The following is a 24,412-nucleotide window of genomic DNA, read 5'->3' on the forward strand; positions in this document are numbered from 1 at the left end:
CTAGGAGACAGAGAAAGTTGCTGGGTCTAATAGCCTAATTCACTTTCAAAAAAGCCTCATGTCCCAGCTATAGAAGAACCTTCAGACACGAACGGCTCCATTAGTTATGATAATTCATATTCCATGACAGAGCTTCACAACCACGTGGACTTTCCCTCACACCTTACAACATGATCCACAGATAAAGACTGACATTTCAGATTTACTTACCGTTCTTGGCACTTCCTTCCACTAGTGTGTATCTGCAGCCAGGAGAGTGTTTTGTCTCCAACTTTACATCAAACTATGTAACAACGACAACAAAAAGCTAACAAGATAAAATTATCTAACCATTAGAAAAGTAATTCAAAGGGCTTTAGAATAAAATTGAGAAAGCCTGAAAAGAACACCACAGGTATTTTTCACACTTACAAGATTTTAAAAGCAATGCAGCATGATGTACTACATTCAGGGAGCACAAATCACAAGGCAAAGCTTTCTTGATTCTGGTTTCATTTTTGGTTTTTTCTTTCTCAAGTTTTTCTTTCTTCCTCTCTTCCCTGGAGCAATCCTTCTCACTCTTCAGGTTGTCTTGGTGTAGAAATGATCATCCAGGATCACAGCTACCAATAAGACACGGAAAAGGAAGAAATATTGTCTCCCTGCTCAGGCTGGTCCTCCCAAATGCGTCACTAAGACCAGATCAGAGAGTTACTATCAGGTTTGCTTTTGTCTTGTACCCATAATAGTATACGGGGAATAGAAGTAGTGAGATAGCTTAAAAATAATAAATAAATCCTCCCCACATTTCCTCTCCCCACTCAGTCTTTTTCTGGATCCCTTAAAAATATGGGTAGAAAGACCAGTTACTGATTTAGACCACATATCAATTAGTTTTCCAGACTACCTTTGCACAAATGTATCAGCCTGAGCGGAGTGGTAACTCCCTCCGTGTCTGCCCAGAAATGATGAGGACTGCTGGTTTTCCTTGAGAATATAGGACTGTGGTCTCAGTAAGTCTAGTAGCCTTTTTTGAACTGCTTGCAGCGTTTACCTTTCACACCTTCCCCAAGATTAGACATGTTACACACTCTAAGACATAAATAACCTGTGAAATCCTGTTGTGGGAATGTATGAACTGCTTAGAACTCTGTAAACAGAAAGTCAGGTTTGAGAGCTTTATGGTATCACCAAAAGCTAGAGACCACTCTATTGTTGGAGTGAAAAGAGAAGTAATGTGTGAAAGTAGACAGGAAAATTGCAACACAGCACTTTCACATCAGGATCTTTTCACAAAATATTCAGGAAGGCTTCCAAATTGTGGGTAATTTCAAACCCACTCTAAATCCAATCTTTGCCCTATGCCAGATCAGAGTATTGATTTTAAGGGCATCAGCCTAACTAAAAGCCATTGCAGCCTTAGAAAACGTACTCCCATTGTGTACTCTACAAACACTTACTCTTGTGGCACACTTATTTAATATACCAGACTTGCAAGAGCCGATCCGCTGTTCTGTTTTCCACCAATTACTTTCAAGGACTCCCATTTTGCCTGAGAAAGAACAGATATAAATAATTATAGAATAAAATGTTGTCAGAGAATAAAGCTGTCTGCTTGCTTCAGTCCAATAAAGGCCAAAGCTATGATAAAACTTTTGTGGAAAAGCACGGTCATCGATGCTATGAGGATAACACTATTACAGTGCCTTTATTTCTATTATGCCAAAATAAATTAAAAAAAAAATCTCAGTCCTTTTACACGTATGGTTTAGCTTACACATCTAATTTTGACCTTTTCTAAATGACCTCTGAAAGTCAGAAATGTTACTATCTATTTCTAATGCTGAACCCAGTGTGCAACTCAAGTATTTCAAACATAAACAATAATTTACATGGTAAGTTGTAAACTAGACAGTATAATGTTTCAAAACCAGATCCTGCTTCCGTGACTTCTCTCCTAATGTTCATTACTGAAATGTAGATTCTCCCCTAAACTAGAAAAGGAACATCATAAAAAGTCATCGTTTCTACATTTGCCCGATTTGTAAATATACTTTTGTATTGATAGCTGATCCAAACTAACTTGAAAAGTCTCATCTTTTCTCAAAGACAAAAAGGATAGGCATTTTGTCAGACATTAATTTTACACACCACACTTGGGAGTATAATATCTCAAGATGTTATTATAATTTCTTTTAAGGACATTGTGGTACATTTGGGAAAAAAAAAAAAGTGAGAAATCAGAGAACAGTTGAGTTCCTGGTTACTCATGGAGCAGTTCTGTATCTTCAGTAAAGCCAGACAGATTTCTAAGGAAATCCATTAGTCCTCTTGAGGACTGCATAGTGTGAGAAAGAACAGTGACAACATTCAACACTTATGCAGATACACATCATCCTTTTATAAATATTATCTACAGGTAATGATCCAAGAAGTCCATTTCTGTTTTCTCCTCAATATAATCATTACGAAAGTAACTCTAAAATATGACTAACTTGTTTCTAAGTGTTCATTCATGACAGCTTTATTCTGATCTATAGCTGCAAATATGCAATTTAGTAGTTTTTGGTGGTATGTGTCTGCAGTTAATTTCTTTTCAAAAAAGGTCAAGGGGTATTGGAGTGCTGGACGTGGTTCAGATTTTATGAATGTTTAATTTTCCACCTGCAATCCGTTTATATAAATGTAATTTCTGCATCAAGCGAGATGTAATTGAAAAGCATGCTTATTTTAAACTTTATCAAAGTACGTTATAGCTATTTAACAAACAAATCATCAATTTTACTTAACAGAATTCATCTTGAAACTTATATGGGCATATATATTGTATCACTTATTACAGATCACCAAGAATATGCAATTGGTACATCCATTAGTCATCTATGCAGACACGCTGGAAACCAGTAGTGTGAACCACTCTCACATTATATACATAATGGAAGAATAAATTCTGATTCAGAAGCAAAATGTCATAAAATCATCCCTGCACCAAAAAGAATAGTAATAAAAAAGCTTATCAGGTTCTTTGAAAATAAACAAGGACAGAATTGCTGTCTTGGAAACAACAACAACAACAAAAAGGCAGACTACTTTTATGAATGCCATAAAAATAAACTATTTTAATAGATACATAAATAAAACGTTTAAAGTATAATTTTTCCCCCAAACAAAGATGGCCTAGCTTCTGTACAGAAACTGAACAATATTCATGTGACTACTAAATTAAATAATCACTTTGTTACATTCAAAATAATTGGAGGCAAATACATAATGACATGATGCACCTGAATCATTCTCATCCTAGCAGTGTATACAGTATTTTATTGTTTTACAGTACTCTGAGGATATGGATTTGTTAAATAAAAATCTGAAAGACAGAGTGGAAAAAAAATTAAAAATCAAAGGAAAAAAAATCCAAACAACCATTATCTTGCATCACCCATTAATTGAAGTTTCAATGGAAGAGAAATAAGTATTGTGCTGGAAAATAAATTACATACTTTATGTATTGCAGAATAGTTATCTTAACATGTTTAAATATTACATTCACTTTGGTGATGTGTTTTTGTCTATACCTATGATAAATTCTATGTGGTGCGTGCTAGCTCTTCATGTGTGTTGAATAACAGCCTTCAGGATTTATGACAAGTGGGGGGAGCTTAGCACATCTAGGAAATCTTTAAAATATTTCTGATTTATGTAAGGCAGACAAAGTCTAATTCAAAGCAGCTTTCTTCCTATCATGTCCCCCTCCCCAGCACCCCAAACGTTACTGCAATGGCTCCATGTTTTTGCTGTGTTTGTATCAAAGTATCATAGGTTGGTGACTAACATGCTCTGACCCACAGAGGTTCTCAGGTTTTGTTTTTCCTTTCTCTCTATGAATCATCTGTCAATTTGAGAACATTTACCATTAACATATCCATACTCTCCAAATATCCCAACTAATTTCGGCAAGGAAGCCCCATCTGTCCATCAAAACCAGTATTACTGAAGTTGGGAGTTATCTCCATTGTCATCGGGAATGTAACTGTGATGGATGAGCACCATTCCTCTTGTAGAGGAGAAAGTTTGTTGTGTGGACATTTACATACACTCAAGGCAGAGTGTTGAGATATCTTGTGCTGGTGAAATCAGTGAAGAAATTAGAAGTTGACAACTTTCACCCATAGTGCAGAGATAGCATTTCTAGTAAATTCTCTCAGAAGTTCAAGGAAGTTGGACCAAGCTGACTTAGACTTGGCAAAAGAGTGTGCTCGAGTTTATCCACCTGCAAGACGTGAACGGCAGTGTAATGATTGCCCTTTTTTCCGATTTGCCTTTTTCTTATTCTTGTTCTTCTTTTGCTTATTTGCACCTTTACTTTTATCTGATTTCTTTTTCTTTTCATCCTCCTTAAACCATGGACCCCAGACTCCTCCATTCAGCTTCGGGTTACTCCGAGGGTCCTTAGGTGGGTATCGAACAGGAACCGCAGTCTTATTGAACTGTGAAAGCCTCCGCAACAACTGCTTCACTACATCTGGATACTTTGCAGAGAGGTCCACTCGTTCATATGGGTCGGCGGTTATGTTGAAAAGCCAGACTGTTTTTCCAGCTGTCCAAGAAACGCGTTCATTGTGCCAGCGGTTGGGGCCTGCGTTACTGAAGGCCTGTGGAGGGACCCAGTCACTATAACCTGGATTTCCCGTCAGTAGTTTCCAATGATTCACTCTGATGGCGGATTGAATTGCGGTGTTCCAGATCCCATAGCCAGCTGCCCAGGACCCATTTTTGGCTTTGGTGTAAATTGGGTCAATGTTGTGTAAGATGTCCACCCGTGGAGAACGTCTGCCTTCACTAATGGTTTCCCATATATCATAGCCATCCAGCTGGATATCTTCATCGATCTGCCCTTCCGCCAGTGTGATCAGAGTGGGGAACCAGTCTGTGATGTGCACAAGCTCCTTACACACAGACCCTTTGTTTTTCAGAAGGGGACTATGGACAAACCCAACAGCACGGATACCTCCTTCCCAGTAGGTCCCTTTGCTTCCTCGGAGAGGCCAGTTACTTCCTCCAGCCATTGGCTGCCCACCATTATCTGAAGAATATATGATAATGCTGTTGTCATAGTAACCATACTTCTTTAAAGCAAGGGTTACGTTGTTTATGGCTTCATCCAAACAAGCTAGCATGGCAGCGTATCTTCTCCTGTTGATGTTATTTATAGATCGATAATGTTCAAAATACTTGCCTGGTGCCTGAAGAGGCGAATGAACAGCTTGGTAAGCAATATATAAGAATATGGGTTTGCTGGGGTTATGGGAAGCTAAGATTTGTTGTACTTTCTGTGTGTACATCTGTGTTGAATAGATGCCGTTGTCATGATCCCAAGCCGCGTTGTCATTTTCATACAGGTCGTAGCCACATATCCCAGGGCTGTCACACTTGAAGTGAGTGTAATAGTCACCGCTGCCTAAGAGCGAGCCGAAGAAAGTGTCAAATCCTCTCTGCGTGGGCATGCATTCTCTGCGGTAAAACCCCAAGTGCCATTTGCCAACCATGTGTGTTGAATAACCAACCTCCTTCAGCTTCTGAGGTAGCGTGACGTTATCCAGAGGTAAGCAGTTGGGCTGGGTGGGCCGTATAATGGAGTGCTGAAGGCCGGTGTGTATCTGGTACCTGGAGGCAGGGAGGAGACAGACATACACATCAGGCAGCGGGGGGAAAAATGCTCAGGCCCTTACACATAGACACCCATGTGCATAACTGTAACAGAAAAAAATTCCTATTCATGAAGTCATTTTCTCTGGGAAGATTTTGAAGTGCCTATATCAAAAACTAACAAGGTCATACTATACCTGCTGAAACAGGAGAATGGCATTTGTTTCCCTTCACAAGCATTTAGGTGCAGTTGCCTCACCTCCTTTGGCCAGTGGGCAACAACACTGAACAAGAAACAAGGCACAGAAGGATCACACCCTCCTCTCCTTGCTGGCCTCATGTTTAATGTTTTAGTTTCCTTGTAGCTGTGAGCAATGTCAAAGGATCTCTGAGGCAATGTGCTGCCTGTGAATCACTATTTGGGCACTACTATTTTAAAGCTAGCAGTCAAACTCCTAGACCTTTCCACTATCACTTCTGTATAATACAAACCCTGGAAAGCAGAATGATTGTGTTGTTTTTCCTGAGCATGAACAAGTACCCGTCACTGACTCAGGACCAGCTCTCACAGTGTGCACAAAGCCCCATGGGCTGATTTCTGGTCATCCATCACACGATATGCACACGATCTATGATTTAGCAGAGATATTACTAACACTATAACAACTGAGTCAGTCGTCAGCGCGCACATGATGGGACCTGGCTCTGCTCCCTCCTGGACCACCTACAGTCCCATGCTCCGGCATTTATCTCCTGAGTAAGAGCCGTACGTATACGTGTACAGCAAGTAGCCCAGCCAAAATCTCAAAGACCCATCTGCGGTTACAGTGAAAGGGGTTTATGAGCGATCGCTCAAAAGGAAGTGATAATTTCATCACTGGATCTCTTGTTCAGACATCATTTTTTGTCCTTGCCTACCTGTTTGATGAAACATGTCCCTCCCTGAACTGAATTAGTCAAAATACCTATACGTGCAGGAGCACAGATATTTTGAGGTACTTTTTTTTCCTCCACAGAAAGCTTTCACGTGTCCCCGTTTCACAATGATTACAGAAAACTATGTGGATAAATACAACTTTTACAATGCCTCAGTTTCCTAGTGGTAAACACATCTATAGCATATAAATATGCTGGACTTTGAACATGCAACAGCAGTATATTTAAAGGATAGGATAATAGATTCTGCAGTGCAGTACAGTCTATGTGTAAAGAATACATATGGCTCCCATATGATTAGAAAATGAATCCAGCATGGGCAGTAGTAAGTATCAAAGATCAAGGACAAATCCATTTATATCAGTTTGACGCTAAAAAATAAAATGTAACAGCACGCTGTCAACCAAAGACGACTTCTCCCTGAATATAGGAATAGATTAGCTGAAGAAAACAGCTAGGTCCACCATTACTGTGAATTTTCCTCAAAAATACTTTTAAATTAATTTCTGGTAGTCAAAGTTTGGGCTTCCTGACACATTCTGCTAGTATTGCCAATCTGATTGGCAACCTGAGCTATCTAGAAAATCAAAAACATTAGGCTCTGCCTGTCCATAAATAACTACAAGTCTGCTTTTATATGATGTCTTCCTGGCCAAGATCTTAGAAGGCAACATAGATGTCTTTAATGGCTGCCAATCTGTAATAATTGTGTAACTTCCATTTTATCCTTGAACTTATTTTCACAGAACCAGAAGCTCTGGTCTAACTAATTTATTGCAGAAGCTTTGGGTGTTGCACTCCTCTGCTTTAAGCCAGCCTGTACTCAGTACACTGCAGCGCTGCTGCTTTTCTTTGTCTCTCTGGCACTTTTTCAGAGCATTGTTTTTATCTGTTACCAGTTTGTGGATCTGGAGCCCTGCCATCCAATTGTCCCCAGACTCACAAGCTGGTGCCGACACAGGAGATACTGCAGTAGTTGAAGCATACTCTCAAATTTACGGGTTTCTGGGATCTGCACTTTGCCTTTGTAAAAGAAATGTCATGCATGCACAAACACCCACATCTCTCCCATGATTCAAGTATAACTTTATTCTCCTTTTAAAACTGGTAAACTACAATGAGGACACCACGCTGACTAATGGCAGTGCCCCATACTGCAGTTCACTCCATCTTGGAGAGTCCTCGGGCAACTATGTTCACAAGACATTTAATTTCCTTCCCCTTCTCGTTCCTCTGCCTTGTTAAAATCTTTCAGTAAATTCCCCTTATTTGATCTGACTGAAAATGTCCTTGGCCCATCCTGCTGTTTTAGTCAATAGCTCCTGCTGTCTTAAACCTTGACAGCCTCCTCTATCTTGAGATCAACACCCAATCCCAGCTGGACAGTTTCTTCCCAGATAAGTTAATTTTGCTTGAAGTCAGAATTTTCTCTAAGGTGATGTTGTAATAGAGATCCTTCTACCCTTCTCAACACAGAAGCTGAGCCTGGGGGGAAACAGGCAACAGAATGTGCAACACGCTGAAAACCAGTTTGCCTCTTGACAAAGCCTACAGAGAAAGTATGATATTCATACAAAGTTAATTCTCATAAAGAATTCATAAACAACATGTAGAATCCCCAGCTAGGGCTTTATCAATTATATATCCAAGCATGAAATTCCTACACTGTTAATCTGACAAATACTGAACCAAACAATATCAAGAATTAGCCTCGGTTATACGTATTCTTCTTGGGAAAAATATTTGGCATACAGCAATGCATCTTGTTTCAGCAGCGCCCGCAGGAACGTACTCGATGTGCTGGCCACAACGCACACACAGCAGTCCTGCTCAGATCCTGCGCGGTTGTCTTTTCTCGTGAGACTGGTGTGTTTCCCATATGTGTATGTGCATGCTATTTCTGGCATAGTTATGCTTCTGAATATACATATACGCATACGTACAAATAGATACGTAAAAAAGGATCTGCAAAATAATCAATTACAAGTAAAATATTTCAACTGACGAAATGTTTCAAAGAAATGTCAACCTATAATTCTCAGAATAATCTCCACTATTACAAAAAATGGTCAAGATTTGTTCACTTTTCTGTGCCACATGCCTTCCTAATTGATCCGTCATGTGCCAATGTTACTTTTTCAGTGAAAGTATTTTGTTTTCAAAGGACTTGAAGAGCATTCATGGGAAAACAAAGTAACCTGAGCAAAACCAGTGATTGTATGGAACTGAACGGCATTAATAGCAGCAGGAAAAGTGTCTCAACATTACTGTTTTGAAACTGTATTTAGACCGTGCAAGAGAAGAAAAAACAAGGCAAAACAAGGCAAATAAGAGGCAGATTATGATTTTGGGGGAGTTCTTTAGAAGATAAACTCATGAGCTCACTAACTGCCATGAATGCCTGTGAAATACATTCTATAGATTTCAACACTTTCTACCACAAGACGAGCTAATTCCTGAGAATAAATTGATTGAATTTAATCCCAAATGCAGAAAGCAAGTTACAATCATGAAAGTCTGGAATTCATTGTTATAATTACAATAGTAACAAGTTAAATATAAGCAAATGCTGACAGGCCACAGAATATCATTTTATAGTTTTTTAGACTTTGACCTGTATGGACAGTATTTACATAAAGGTAATAGACTGATACCATACTGTATAAAGTATAGGGATCCAAGACTTGTGAATACTTTATACATATGTACTATGCTTCCTTCCTCTTTGCCCCTTCAAGTTTCTAGATCACGGCTGTCTCTATTTAACACCTGAAACTCGCAATTTACAGAACAAGGACCAAAGTAAAATTCATGTGAAATGTTCAGCTAATCATATGCATACTGAAAATTAATTTATCCTCACTGCATAAGGGTGCCTCTTCTTTGCACATTTTCTACTCATTTCTATTTTACTCGCGTGGAAGTTGTCCAAGTGTTTACACTGTGATAACTGTTCCAGCAAAGGCAGCTGTTTAATGCCAGGTGACTGTTACAGCACTTTGTTTACTTGTTTGTAGTGGAAACTTTAAAGCAACGGACTCCCAGAGGGAGTATCTTGATGACTTCACAGGTCCTTTGCTTCTTGGATGCTGAGAGAAATATTTCAGAGGTTTCTTAAAATAAATAAATAAACAAATAAATGCTCTATCCTGAGTCTGAGCTCACGATACTGCTTTCCAACATGATTTCCCTTCCCGTTTCAATCTGGAAAGACACAAAGCTAAGCCAGTGGCTTTTACACTGCTCCTACCTTCGGTCTCAAGGTGCAGAGACCATTAAGTTGTTAAAGGTCAACTGCACATTCAAGTGTCAGTGTCTTTGTGGATGTAAATCACCACGGGGACACTAAAGTCAATTTGACCTGAGCTTGAGGAATGCATTCACATTTGGAGGCTTGATTTCCCCACTTCTGATGTCCCTAGTTTCCCAGTTTGCATCTGGAGAGCAAATCAAAGTAGAGAAGTTGGTCAATGACAGTAATCTTTGCACATTTTCACTACTATTCCCCTGAAGCAGAGTTTTTCCTTAAAAAATGTTTCCCTAAGGAATTTTCTATTGAATATTTTCCCCCTTAACTTTGGAGTAGGTTCTCCACTGAGAAAGAAGCTGGGATGTTTCTAATTTTGTAATGGGCGTGTACAAAACTATTGATTTTAAGCTTTCATAATTTTAAAATACTGCATTAATATTCTTCAAACTGAGATTCTTTTCAGGCTCACTGAAGATTAACAAAGAAGCACAGTTTGAAGTTTCTAATTTCAGGAACTTTTTCTAGCACAGTTTTACTTAGGTACATGTGGAAAATATATTTTTCTTATGCTTGCATAGCTCAGGATATGTTGAAGAAATTTTCTCATTTTTTAAAAATAATTAACTCTAGCCTAGGACTTAGAAAATATTTTAAATAAAAAAATCATTTGGCAGAAGGAGTTGCAAATGGAGTGATAGCACTGAAGTATGCATAATACATTAATTAAAGAGATCATTACTGATGATTATACATTTCCTTGTTAAAAATAATAAAATACAGCAAGTAGATACTAGTCTATAAAGTAGGTGTAGGAACTGCTAAAGAAAGTCTAGGGCATCTTACCTGAAGCTGTTTGTATAACACAACAGCTTGAAATATAGCTACTCAAGATGAATAAAGAATATAGAAAGCAGTGACATTTTTTGCTTGGAGATTCCTCAGACATTGAAGTTAGTGCAGAGAAGCAAAATCCAGCCCCTCACTTGCTGCCAAAAAATGATTAGAAGTGGGACTCAATGACCAGTAAGAGAAAACAGACATAAAGAAGACTTCTTTATAGTGGACTAGAGGCTTTGGGATGGGGTCAACACACACTAATCATTGGAGAAAGCTATTACTTTGGGCAGGTATTTTTACTCTGCCTCAAATTGTTTTGAGCTCTGTCAGATGCTCATAGGGAAGCAGAAGCTGTGCAGAAGGTCTTCTGCTTTCAGCCTTCCAAACAGGCTGGTGAAGAGCATGGCAGAGATATGCAAAGTTCCTGGATCAGACATGAACCAACATGAAAGAAACACACAAAAGTGATTTTGCATTAGAAATACTTGCCATAAAACCTTTTCATGCTGAATCTGCTGAGGTTTTTAAAACTAGAATCAAAGGGTAAAGTTGGAAAAGGGGCAGATTGCTACATGAGACGCTGGGGCAGAGAGACAGAACTAAGCTGATTTAAATGAGATGCAAATAAACGTATCACAGCCTGACATGAACTGCTGCAAAGCAGTCAGTGAGTATCAATTCATAGTCTCTTCAGACTGATGACAATGAAAGCCATCGCCTGTAGCCACAGCGCTTCTTTCTCATTTTGTGTTAAGTATATTTGCTGATAAGCAAAATGATTTCTAAATTTTCCTGCCTTTTTTATTTCCAGTCTTTTCCTAGCTTAGAGACTGGTGACCAGTCTTGCCTTTGCTAATTTCCATTTACCACGCTTCCGTGAGAGGCAAAGCAGGCAGCTGGCATCTCGGCATTTGTCACGGCAGCAAGTTTGAACATATGTTCTAGGAAATATATGTGTTAATCACATTTCTTCAGTTTTGATGGTCCATGTCAACCGTGTACTGTTCCATGTGACATGTTGTCTAAATGCTACCACCAAAGTTTTTGTTTCTGAGAAGACTATATTGCATGAAAACCATCTTAAGGAGCCTTGAGCTTATACCATATAAGTTACAGTTCATCTTTTAAAAATAGCAGCTAAGCAGCAGTGCAGGAGAAACTGTTCTTTTCTGCTCTAAGTTCCGGATACTTGGTTCCAAAGTAAAGTTACAGCTAAGGCTCCAGCTCAACATACATTTTAAATAAGAATGTGATTTCAGCCAGGTAGTTGGCTGAAACAGGACCAAAGTAAGCAATTGAAGTCTGTGCCATGAGCGTGAGCGATGCTATAGGTATGGAAATAACTCTCCAGTCAGCTGAGTAGCATTTTATCCTGGTTAAAATTCTGAACAACACTAGGGAGTGAAGGAAATGCCTCATAGATTAGAACATGATTTGTCACAAAATGTACTCTTTCGCTGAACAATATAAATTAAGTGTAGAAAGGATGTAGCGGCTTATGCTGCCTATTTTTTTACCTGCTTAAGATTGTGGATAAGATATTCTGCATATCTACAGTATTGTCTCAGTGGTTTGAATTAGACATGAAATACATTTATTGGTATGTACAAATGGTACTATAGCTAGCGAGTTACTTCTCTGAGATGGCGGATGCATGAATTACAGAAGAAAATCTCCTTGCAGAAAAAAGAGGAGCAAAGATTTATTACCAGAGTATGGAGACAGTTCATCATTGGGATATGAGTTATGGCTGGGGGGTTCAAATGAGCTCTGCTGCAGCAAAGAACATACAGAATCCTGTGCCACAGCCTGACCAATACCGCCTACTTTTTTTTTTTAAATTTGAGAGACGCAAAGACTGTTCATTTTCCAGAGCAGACATGATCCCTCTGGTCCCCATAGTCCTGGTTCCCAACTATTCAGCTGACAGAATGCAGAGTGCTCACCACACGCATGTCATTGCCTCAAGTTTCCCACTTTCCTTGGGAAAGAACCAGAATCATATAAGCAGGGGAGCCTGAGGGAATCTGAATAGGCCCCTCAGAGCATTTTCTCTGCTCAAGTCTCATATCAACGTTAAATGTACGCTAGAAAAATCGCTATGAATCTGCTCTATCATTTAACCATTTTTATCTTCTGGCTTATAACTTCAAGATTTTTTGGGGGAAGGCAGGTTATGAATGTAGATGGATCAGAGAAGGAAATACAACACTAAAGACTGAATGTCAAATGCCACTCAGAATAACATTATCAAAAAGAAACATTTATCAATAGCAAGAATCAGAGGGACTTTCAGTGGTCTCCTTGTGGTGTTTCAGAAGTCCCAGTACAGTGATGGACCCTGGTGCTCAAAAGCTGGAGAACCAAGCCAGAAAATGTTTATTTTTATGGCTCTATATTCTGACCAATTTTGTGTCTCAAGGATATGCAACAATTCTACTCTTTTATCTTCCCCATGTCCTGCTGACACAACTGGCACTCGAAGAGTGAGGCAGAGCTTGGTGAACAGCAGGAAAGAAACTTGTCTCTAGAGCTGCTAGCTTTGAAGGAAAAATAGCTGACTATAGAACCAAGCTGGGAGAGAAAAGAAACAGAAACCTTCATCTGCGTTTCCTCAGCGTTACTCTTACTGGTTGCAAGGAGCGGTTAGTGCAGGAAAAAATAAATTCATATAATGAAACTCAAGCAGAAGTTTCGTCTTTAAATCACTCCACAAATTAAGTTGTAATTAGTATTTGCGTACACTAATTCCTAATTTTTACAAAACGTTATGAAACTGGCAGAATATCCACTACTAACCTTTCCTGTCGTTGAGACAGTTTATCTGTTCAAATGGGAGGACAAAAAGGAAAAAGGAGAATGTGGGAGTCGGCAGCAGCTGGAATGCACATGTGTATATGCAGCTATTGTTTTCTTTGCCTCAAGTTCGCTGCAGCTGTGGAAACAGAGCACGTTTCCAACTTTATCACTGAATGTTATTCATTTAGAAAAAAGGGAAAAAAATGCGTGATTGCATAATCAGCGCTCTCAGTTTCATGTCTACATGTAAGTGACATGAAAAGAAAACCATTTGACTAAATGCTTTGCATACCAACCACAAATCCAGACATTGCCACCAAATTCTGGGCTCTCAGCAAAAATAGATCCCATCAGATATTACACTTAATCACCATGTTGCTGGGAAAAGAACTGCACCACTGTGACTTCAGGAGGATGCTGGAGCTACAGTCACAAAAAGTTCACATGAACAGACTATCCCTGCATATTCCTCTGAAGTTAAGGCAAGCGAAAGGCAAAGGAAAAGTGTAAGGGGTGAATTTTTTTAGTCCCGCTTCAGTCGTTTTTCCAGGAGGAAAAGCAGAAGAGAACGACATAAATTGGGTCTAAATGCCGTAAATTGGTGTGCAGAAGATTTCCCCCCTCCGGTACTTCAAAAACTCGTCTACAGACCCTGTTGCTAGCACTGCATGAAGGTGGAGAAGAACAGCATGTCACAACAGGGACACGGCACACAGCAGTTTGGAAAGGTTGTTCTCTGTGCTGCAATGTGTAACTTCTGAGCATTGAAAGCGTGTCCAAGAAGCCTGCATTTTAACCTGTGTGTTCGCTGCTGCACTTGAGAGACACCATCTCAGAAATTATTAATGTCCTGGTGTAGCCACTGCTACGGACAGGGTAAATGTCAATGTTTCAGTGTCTCATTGAAGCATTCTGCCCACAAAAATACATTAATTGGTAATAAATCAGGAATTTTTATGTGACCAGGAAAAAAAAATGCTGTATACAGGTGCAAAATATTTTTCAGCTACAAATCTCAAGTTTGAAACTCATAATTCTGTGACAGTTTAGGAAAATTAATCGTTATATAAGAAGAATTTATTCAGTGGATGCACCTAAGAGACATGAAAGGTATTCATCATATGCTTGCCTTTCATAAGAAGACATCTTTATTAAAATGATATACCTGATAGCAGTCCTTAAGGTAGCAGGCAAACAGTTATTTTCTTACCATTCACTTTAATTGAAGTACACGTTTTGACTTTTTATTAGTATTTCTGAATTAATATTGTCTTCATGTATTATTCATGTATCCAGTACTTAGAGTCTATATCAAATCTAAATGCTGTCAAATGACCTTGAATTGACAGCAAGGATGACTGAGAACAATATGACAATGTGTAAAATATAGGTTAACAACTACCATACCATGGTTTTATGTGATACCATTTGAGAGCGATAACTGCTTTTTAATTAGAGAACATTATGACATTGGAAAAAAAAAAAAAATCAGGATTATTCAGAGCTTCAGAGATATATATTTTAGATACCTCCACACAACATCCAAAATCTGTGAAAGCTAAAATTTTCTATTAACCACTGAACAACTACATAAACGTACCATTTCTGAGCATGACATGGGAGAATGCCATAGTTTCATTGCTTTACTGAGCTTAAGTATCCTATAGGCCCTTAAGTTTCTTTTGAAACCTTAGATTAGTCTTTAAGACTCTAATTTAAAATTAGAAATAAATTATTATTGAAAGTATGCTAATCAAGTGGTAATGTCCACAATTTCTCTTCAGTATTTATAATATTCCCATTTTCCTGCTCTGTTACATGTCTCAAGCTCAACCGTCTCAAAGCATCTGTTAGAGGAGAGAACTGATTCTAGCCCCCTTAATATGTAGCTACTTAAATAGAAGGATCAATTCCATCCATTTCAATTGAATACTCTTTCAGATAAATATTTGCTTGGTGTCATCAAAATATCAAAATGAGCCCCTGGATGAACGCATGAAACCCCTGTTCTAGTGTAGAGATTCATTCTGAATGCTGATTAAGAAATATTCTTTGATTATTATTTCTATCTCAACTTTGCTGTTCTATTTATTCTGCCTAATGCCTTCTATTCTATAACATTATTGTAAAACATGTACATTTGCACCAGAAGGAAATTATCTCTTCTTTCATCTCCCATATATCACATGGCAGGATACCCACCTAGAGCAATGTGATAGTTGAGCATTTATATTTAACATTCAGTTACAAATTTCTAGACACACAGTTGCATATTAAATGATAAACTGTTACTCAAAACTGAAAAAGTGAGATTGTGCAACCCGCGTAATCCACTTACACAATAGAACTTCAAGGTTTACACAGATTGCTACGCTCACCCAGGTGCCTCCCGTTTAAGACCCTGAACACCAGGATTCTTCTCCGCAAGATAAAGATGCCATTTGCTGTTGTCTCTACAGGTATCCTGGGGCAGACACATGCCAGAAATCATTTTGTGCCACTCCAGAGCTAGTTTTAGAACTGAAGTAATTTCCTGAGAAAAGCTACAGCCCTGATAATATGAAGAACAGTTTTATCTGGATTGAAGAAAAGAATGCATTGTGACTTTTCAACAACATGGATAGTTTTCTGGCCTGACATTAACTGGCAACAGCAGTGGCACTGACTCATTAGTAAAAGGAATAACCTTGACTTGAAACAGAGGGCCGGAAGCCAAGAGACACACTCGCTTCTGGGTTCTGCATAGTCTGTAGCCTGAGCATTGCAGTTGACCTCTAATTCTTTTGCCCTTCTGACACTTCCATATTTTTTTAGTCTTTTGTGTTTCTCATTCCTTCAAGCAGGGATGGTACTATGTCCCTTGTACAACACAGCTTATGCTCCAAAAGAGCTTTTTAGTCTTCAGATAAAAAAACACTGGCAGAATGCAAAGGAGCATCACCCTGATGCTAAAACCAGTTTGTAACTGGATTTGTTAAAACACAGCACTTAGAAGCAGCTACTTATTTACAGTGATTACTGATAGTTATGTATGAATTCTGTCACATATTGCTGCCTCTGAACTAGATCCTACTTCCTCATTGGATTCAGACCGTTGTTAGTGCTACTGGATTTTCTTTTCTACTTCCTGATTCACTTGAGAAATATTGTACTAAACCTCATTTTTCAGAACTGGTCACAACATGCAAGTCCATTTTTGACTGAGACACTGGCTGGTGTTGAAGACACTGTGTGCAGTTCCCAAAGTAGTACTGTATTAAGATAATGAAATATTTTATTAACTGTGGTCCCAGATGAAAGGTCCCTGATTGACAACATGAGGAAATGAAATATCTTTGTTTATTCACAGGGGAAACTCAACATGGAAATCAAATGCTTTTGCTGCCATTATCTGAGCGTATGTAGACGTAGGGGCGCTTTTGTAGCAGAGGCAGGAAGGAGTGGGGAGCAGTGTTTCGGTGCTGTCAGTCATTTGTGTGACAATTTTTAACTAACACATCAGAGATATTACATACTGCATAATACGGCATAAAAAGGAAAGTAAAATGTCTGTATTCAAAGCACAATGTCTTTGTTACTTTAGGGATTTTCAAATTTCTAGAAAGCAATAAAAGTGTAAACACAAACTGAACTCTCTTCCAATGCTCTCTTCCAACTCTTAAACGCTCTGGTCAGCTTCTCTCTTAAAAGCTTCACGTGTTGGAACTGAAAAGGAGCGAAACAACTTTGGCAGGTACCACGTGCAGCTCACTGCAGCCTGTCCCCTGTAACCAGGGTAAATGCTACAATGGCCCTAAGATTCAGCTTGCACAGCTGTCTCTGCTCATCACAAGGCAGCGTAAAGCCAGGAGCTTAGTACTTCATAGGGTTGTTTTCTACTCCTGTACCAAACAGATTCAAGTTGCCATCTTTGCACTCTGCTCAAATTAGGCAAAGACTAGGGAAAATATAAGGCTGCTCTGTAGACCAGGAGTGCAGTGAGATCAGAAAGCTCTCCTTTTGGTAATTAGTGGCAGCCCACACATTTGATGGTTGCAAGATGCCAGGGCATGGGGTGCCATGAAGTCCCCTCCCACCATCCTGCTACACTTTTCCTTTCCCCAGTCTCCTACACCACAGAAAAGAACTGTGGCTAATAAAGGACTGAAGTTAACAGAACATCTGCTTCTAGGCCTCCATGCAACTGAATAATGAAGTGATTTGGACAAACGCTTCTTTATTTCTCTCCTAAATCTGGCTTAGCAAAACAAGTAACACTATCTTGGATGTCAGTGCTGCACTCGCTAATCCTTTCTAATGATCAGTAATTTCTTATTTATACTGCTGCTCGGTAACATCTTGCTTTACTGCTTGTATTGCAGGACTGTCCAAAAGCCTAACAGAAACTGAGACCACAGTGCAAAAGGCCTGGAAATAAAATGGAGTAGAAGACAGGGTTTGAATGGAAATACGTGCCTAATAATTGTTAGTCCAACATAAATCTAGAAACCATGTCACTTACATGTATAGCAATTATCATAGAATCATTTCAGTTGGAAGAGACCCTCAGGATCATTGAGTCCAATCATAACCTAACCTAACTCTGGCACTAAACCATGTCCCTGAGAACCTCGTCTAAACATCTTTTAAACCCCTCTAGGGATGGTGACTCCACCACTTCCCTGGGCAGCCTGTTCCAATGCCTGACAACCCTTTCTGTGAAGAATTTTTTCCTAATATCCAACCTAAACCTCCCCTGGCGCAACTTGAGGCCATTTCCTCTTGTCGTATCACTTGTTACTTGAGAGAAGAGACCAACCCCCTCCATGCTACAACCTCCTTTCAGGCAGTTGCAGACAGCGACAAGCTCTCCCCTCAGCCTCCTTTTCTCCAGGCTGAACAGCCCCAGCTCCCTCAGCCGCTCCTCATCACACTTGTGCTCCAGGCCCCTCACCAGCTCCGTTCCCTCCTCTGCACTCTCTCTAGTATTTCAATGTCCTGCTTATGATGAAGGGCCCAAAACTGAACACAGGATTCACGGTGGGGCCTCACCAGCACTGAGTACAGTGGCAGAATCACTTATGTCTAAATCCAGACAAAGCATACATGAAATATTTGCTAAAAATATTAATATACTAATGAAACCATGCCTTATTTAAGATGTTACTAGGTGATTTTGATCCCAGACAGAATACCACAAGAATGACTCAGGTAATGGAGTGAGCTGGATAAGCGTAAGTGAGGTGCAAATCGGACACACAAAGTTTTGGCAGTATGCATTCATTATATCAAACAATTAAATTCTACTACGTTCATGGAACCTATGTATCAATGCCGACAACCTTATATGCCTGCCTTCTGAGGGACTTTTTCCCCCCTACCTGAAAACATTTGTTTGATAGAGTGATACTAGCATTACATACCCTGTGATAAGTGATTTAAGGACTGATATCCTCTTCAAAACGTAGATCCTTCGTACTGAGGCAGGAGGTATACTATTCTATATGTATAATATTCTATACTATACTATGAAAGAACTTCAAGGCAAACAGTAACTTGGCAGAGGTGGATGGGATTATCAGTCTGGTTCAGACATCAAAACTAAGGATGAATTTTTCACTGACTTCACAGGGCCCTCGTTCAGATCTTATTTTGGTACTTTGGACCCAGCTGCCATTTCCATACTCTAAGGCACTCAAAAGGGTCACTACCAGATGGACACTTGATAGTAACCCAGTTTGTCCTACAGCCAAACCAAAAGATGCTCGTACCTTTCATATTTATCTCGTTCAGCTGTATGCTGTCCTTATTCTTGAGGTGACTACATCCCATGCATGTATATTACAAAGAAAGAATAAGCATAAATTATGATGTTGTGTTACTAATTGATTGCATAGATTGTCATAGCCCATTAATTTCCTTCACTAACTTCAACAGCTGAAAGACAAAATCAACATAATATTGTAAATTAAAAACAATTATGAAAAATGGAAGTAATTTAAATCATGATCTTTTATCATGAGGCATTTACTTTTCTAAGTTTTCTTTGGAACTGTGAGAAAGAAAACCCTTTTAAAAGTTAAAAATAAAAGGCAGAAGTAATGATTGAGAAACGTTAATTGTTAAGGAGAAAGGAAACACATTTAGCATTTATCAAAGTGTTTGTTTCATTAAATAGTTGGAGAGCTTTGACTCAGGAAGATCCCTTTGTACAGATCGACCTTCCACACCTGCTTAAATTCCTTAGAGACAGAAGAGGTTTCTTGAACTGGATGGATTTAAACAACTGCCTGTTCTTGAACTGATGCTTAAGTGCACTTCCAGTCTTTGCAAGATCGCGGGAGTTTTAGAAACCAGTCTATAAATGTTTTTACAGCTAAGACACAAATAGGTGATTACTGTGATTCTCCAAAACATGTCCGTAAATCTCCACAAAATCAATATAAGTGAGAGCAACTAAAAAAAGACCACGGACTCCCAATCTGCGTTATTAAGCTTCCTTTAAAAAAATCTGGTCCTTCAAGATTTTTCTGTAACCCTTGGACTCCAGCCAGGGCAACTGAATTTGTTAAGATGGGTACAAACTTATATATACTCCTGTGTGCGTGCGGGGGCCTAATATGACATCTAAGTCCTTAGAGCAGCATGGCAGCTTTTTGATTAGAAGCAAATACGTACACTGTCCAAAATGCTTATTTTGACAAAGGAGATCAGTAAATTGTTCTCTATTTTGACTCGTAATCCTCTTGCCCCAATAGAGCTGTATATCATATAAGTCAATACGTGAATGATGTAGTCCTCCCCTCTTTTTTTTTTTCTTTTGCAAAAGGGAAATTAAAAGGACATATACTGTTTTCTCAGAGGTTCAAAACCAAAATTATTATCATCATCATCACAGAAAAGCAACTCCTACACATTTGGTCTTCAACCTTAGAGTTTCTTGTGGGAGCCAAGCGTTTGTTGAAAAAGACAACAGTAAGACCATAACCTATCACCCCTTTTCAAGCATTATTAAAGACACCAAACATTATTAAATTAGTGGGAAATAACTTGTGGCTCTCAAATCACTTATGTGCTTTCAAGGTTGTGAAATTATGGATTTCAGTGTTTCATAATGATGGCAATAACATCAAAATTAACAAAATGCTGTAATGCTATACAAATGAAGCATCATCATTTAGAGTGTTCTTATTTTCAACATTCATCTCTGTGTGAGGGGAGCAATACTGGAGTTGTGGGGATTGTAAAGGGAAAAGAGGGAACGAGAAGAAAGAAGAATCAAGCATCCTTTGTATCTGCAATGAATAAGAAGACAAAAATATTTCTTTCCTCTTCAAGACCCAAGAGAGTTAAAGGAGGAGAAAATCCGCACAACTGAACTCATGCACAGTAATTTGATGACATTACATAGTATTGTCTGCATTATGACTCTACAATACCACACGGAGCTGATGAGTTGTGACAATACCACAGAGCTATCTTCATTTGAGGGAACGTGAAGATGTTAACAAAACTGCCGAATATCAGAACATCACATCTGTTCCGTTTTGTTTGTATGAGACTTTTCCATTCACTAAACAAATCTGTCTTCTAAGTGTAGCTCTAATGGGTCACATAGGAGGCAAGCAACTCAGAAAAAGCTGTAAACCCTTCAGGGAGCCTGTCAGCTAACTCAGTAACAAATTCTTATCTATATTTTCCTATTAGCAATAACAATATATAACTAATTTACACAGCTTTTCCTTTTCCGTTTCAAAGTGTCTCAGAAAACAGATAAATCAACATCCCTGTTTTAAATATACGCACTCCGAGATACAGAAAAATGAAGCATCTCACAGAAGTAACCCAGCACCAAAGGCGTAACTGTAGAAAGAGCCCTGGTCTTCTGTCTCAGCCTGAGGGTCCACAATGGCCTAAGAAAAGTCCACGATTATGTTCAGGGCTCGAGAGATGGAAAACAAGAAAGCTCTTAAAAATGCAGCCTCATACAAGGAAAGGTTAGAAAAGCAAGAAAACAGTAGTATGCATTGTGCTAACTGATTTTCACTTACAAGCTAGATCAAGTTTTTGTCTTGACAATTTTCTCTACAGATTTTTATCCATCTACATTAACCTCCTGTACTGCATTTCCTTGCTATAGAGAACTTGAGCTTATTAAGCCATTGCCTACTTTGCAAATACTGCTTGAGAGCAACGGACATATCAAGGATCAATTAAACAGGTTTCTCACAAGAGTGGGTGCACACTATAAAACACATTTTCAACTCGTTCTGCAACTTAACCATGCTGCCTAAACGCACCAGTTCTTCACTAACTGTCCCAGTTGACTTGTTCAATATTCAGCACATCATATATTTTGAATTCTGGCAATCTGGCTGCATGACTTTAAAATTCCTCAACAGTTCATTTTATGCCCAGCTTTTCATAAGTGGTGCTCTACAAATTGCAGGACCAACTTCTTAGCTTTTACTGTGTTAAAATCAAACAACTGCTTTTCAAAACCAGGCTCACATATGTGCATTCAAAATCAAAATACTAAAGAGTCAGCAGCAATAAAACAGGATAGCAGCAGCAGATCTGTAAAGCCTTAGCTAGCATTTGTGGTGAGCTAAGAATGTGGGCTACACATGCATTTTGGCTGCAACTTGGGAAAATGAAGTTCCTTCTATCTTTCTAATGCAATATCTTCAACCAACAGAGCAGTATTGAAGTACTGACAGTCATTTGGGGAAACAGCATCAATCTCTCCTGGTAAGAATGGCAACTGCTGCACCACATTAGGATGAACGGAGATGAAAGAAAGAAGGGAAAGATGAAAAATCCATGGCAAACACATTAGAACCTGAGTAGAACATCAATATTTCATCCAGTTATTAAGATTACCTGAAGTTAGGCCTTTCATTACTTTTGGTACACTTTTCTTTTACAACTTTCAGTAAATAATATTATAGCCGTAGAGCCAGTAGTATGTATTGTTATGTAAGTGCAGTATTTTAAAAACAAATAGCTATTTATCTAAAATCAAAAGTAATTTGAAAAGCATCTAATCTAGACATGATGAGGCACCATGAGCTAGCTGGCAGACAACATCATTACTTCTTAGGCTTTTACTGCCTGGAAGTTAAAATTTCTTTTCTGCTTTGAGGGTGGGGTTTTGTTTGTTGTTTGTTGTTGGTTTGGTTTGGTTTTTTGTGTGTGTGTGTGTAGTGGTGGTATTGTTGTTGTGGTTTTTATTTTGGTTGGTTGTGGTTTAGTGTCATTCAAGTTTAAACAGTCCAATAAGTGTTCTGATGTTGCTTCCTTCCTGCCCCTTTTTCATTTGCAGATTGCATTATCATGCAGAAAAAAAATCCTGTGGTAAACAAGTTTTATGCACTTGGTCACAATAAGTGTGACTTGGAAATGAAGCATCCATCTAGGAACAACAGAATATCAAAGAAATTAATTATTATATTTAGAAATGACATACACCCTGGGGCAGCTGCACAAAAGCCACAGCTAGACACACTTTTCTCTTGAAATGTGTATGTCAGGTTTGCTGGTAGGATATGAAAGTTTTATGTTGGCTCTTCAGTTCTTTAGTATGTTACATAAGCTCCCTTTCTCCTTTGCTTTCATAACAGTACATAAATATTTTACAAACTATGGGTCTTTGAACTGTGTGTCTCTGACCCATTGACTGATTCTCATTTGTCTCTTTGAAATCGTATCTCATATGCTATGAGAAATTCATCATCCCTGTTTGCCAAAAAAGCTCCAACAAAAAACCACAACAGTAATTCTGTTTGTTGCCAATGCTACGGGTCAACTTGAAGGACAATAAATTTGCACTTAATATCAAGGTTGCACGAAGACAATCATATTCTGACATATTCAAAGCAGTAAAGTTCAAACAGCTTTTAATTAATTCTTTATAAACCTTAAGCTAGACACTCCCCAAAACACAATTAAAAGAGAAATAAGGGAAGAATATCCTGTCTTTCAAAGTGGAGTAATGTAAATCCCAGTTTCCACCAGAAAAATAAAAACATGGCTGTATATGTCTACTTATCGTATTGCACATCTGGAATTACAGGTGACAGTGAAACTCAGGCTATTCTGAGGCTATTCCAGGCTAACATTCATTGCTTCATAAAGTGCACAAGATTTTGTAGTGTTATGGAAAAATAAATATCTAATGCAAGGCATTTTATACAGCCTATCGAAGTAACTCAGTCCAATATAACTAAATAGGTCTGCATCAACTACACTTTCTACAATCCTCCAAACTTTTCAAGTTCAGAAAAAGTGTCTTTTTTAATCCCCCTCCAGTTTTTCCCATTTGACTTCATTCTCTATGGGATGAAGGAAAAAACCCCATGCTTGAAATTACAGTCAATTGCAATTCTAGAATCTAACCTAGTATGTTTGCTTTGACAAGGAAATACTCAGTTTTCTTCTGAGATTAGCTGCATTTCCTATACAAGACCTGAAATAGATGTTCAAACTGTTTCACGGTTGAAATCAGGATTAAGTCTTTAGCTTCACTATGATTTAGAACACTTGCTTATGAATAAATCTCCTTTTTATTTAATTTGCTCTGGAAAAATCTCTCATCAGTATTCATTCTGAGCATATAAATATCCTTTGTGTCAGCTAAATTCAGGGATTTTATGAGCTGGAATAAAATCCTCACTGGGTCACTGGGGTCTCCGGACTCAAACTAATACAGGCTTCACGGATTTCAGCTATGGGAAGTTCTGATCTTGCCTTCTGCTCTGGTTTATATGGTTTTCTTCTGCATGAATGTCCCTATTCTGCCTAGGTTCACCTATTTAACTTTCTGCAAGGCTTCAGGAGACCAGCGCATCTTCCACAGGTTTCCCACATTCCATATAGCCTATGAGTAGATAATCAGGATAGATATTCATGTTGCTATCTTCTGTTGCATGTTAGGCTTCTCTAGCACACTAAAAGCAATTTTGAAAAGTCAGAGTAATTAAATCT

General features: G+C 38.7%; 1 protein-coding gene across 1 annotated transcript in view; it reads right to left on the minus strand.

The window, feature by feature from the left end:
• Nucleotides 1-3,126: 3,126 nt before the first annotated feature.
• ARSJ (arylsulfatase family member J) overlaps nucleotides 3,127-24,412 on the minus strand; it is a 44,942-nt gene continuing 23,656 nt past the window's right edge. Inside the window, exon 2 of the mRNA XM_065633798.1 lies at nucleotides 3,127-5,643. Coding sequence (XP_065489870.1) covers nucleotides 4,242-5,643 — 1,402 coding nt within the window. The 3' untranslated portion in view covers nucleotides 3,127-4,241. The remainder of the gene's footprint in view (nucleotides 5,644-24,412) is intronic.

Source organism: Caloenas nicobarica, chromosome 4, assembly GCF_036013445.1.
Source record: "Caloenas nicobarica isolate bCalNic1 chromosome 4, bCalNic1.hap1, whole genome shotgun sequence".
Taxonomy (NCBI): domain Eukaryota; kingdom Metazoa; phylum Chordata; class Aves; order Columbiformes; family Columbidae; genus Caloenas; species Caloenas nicobarica.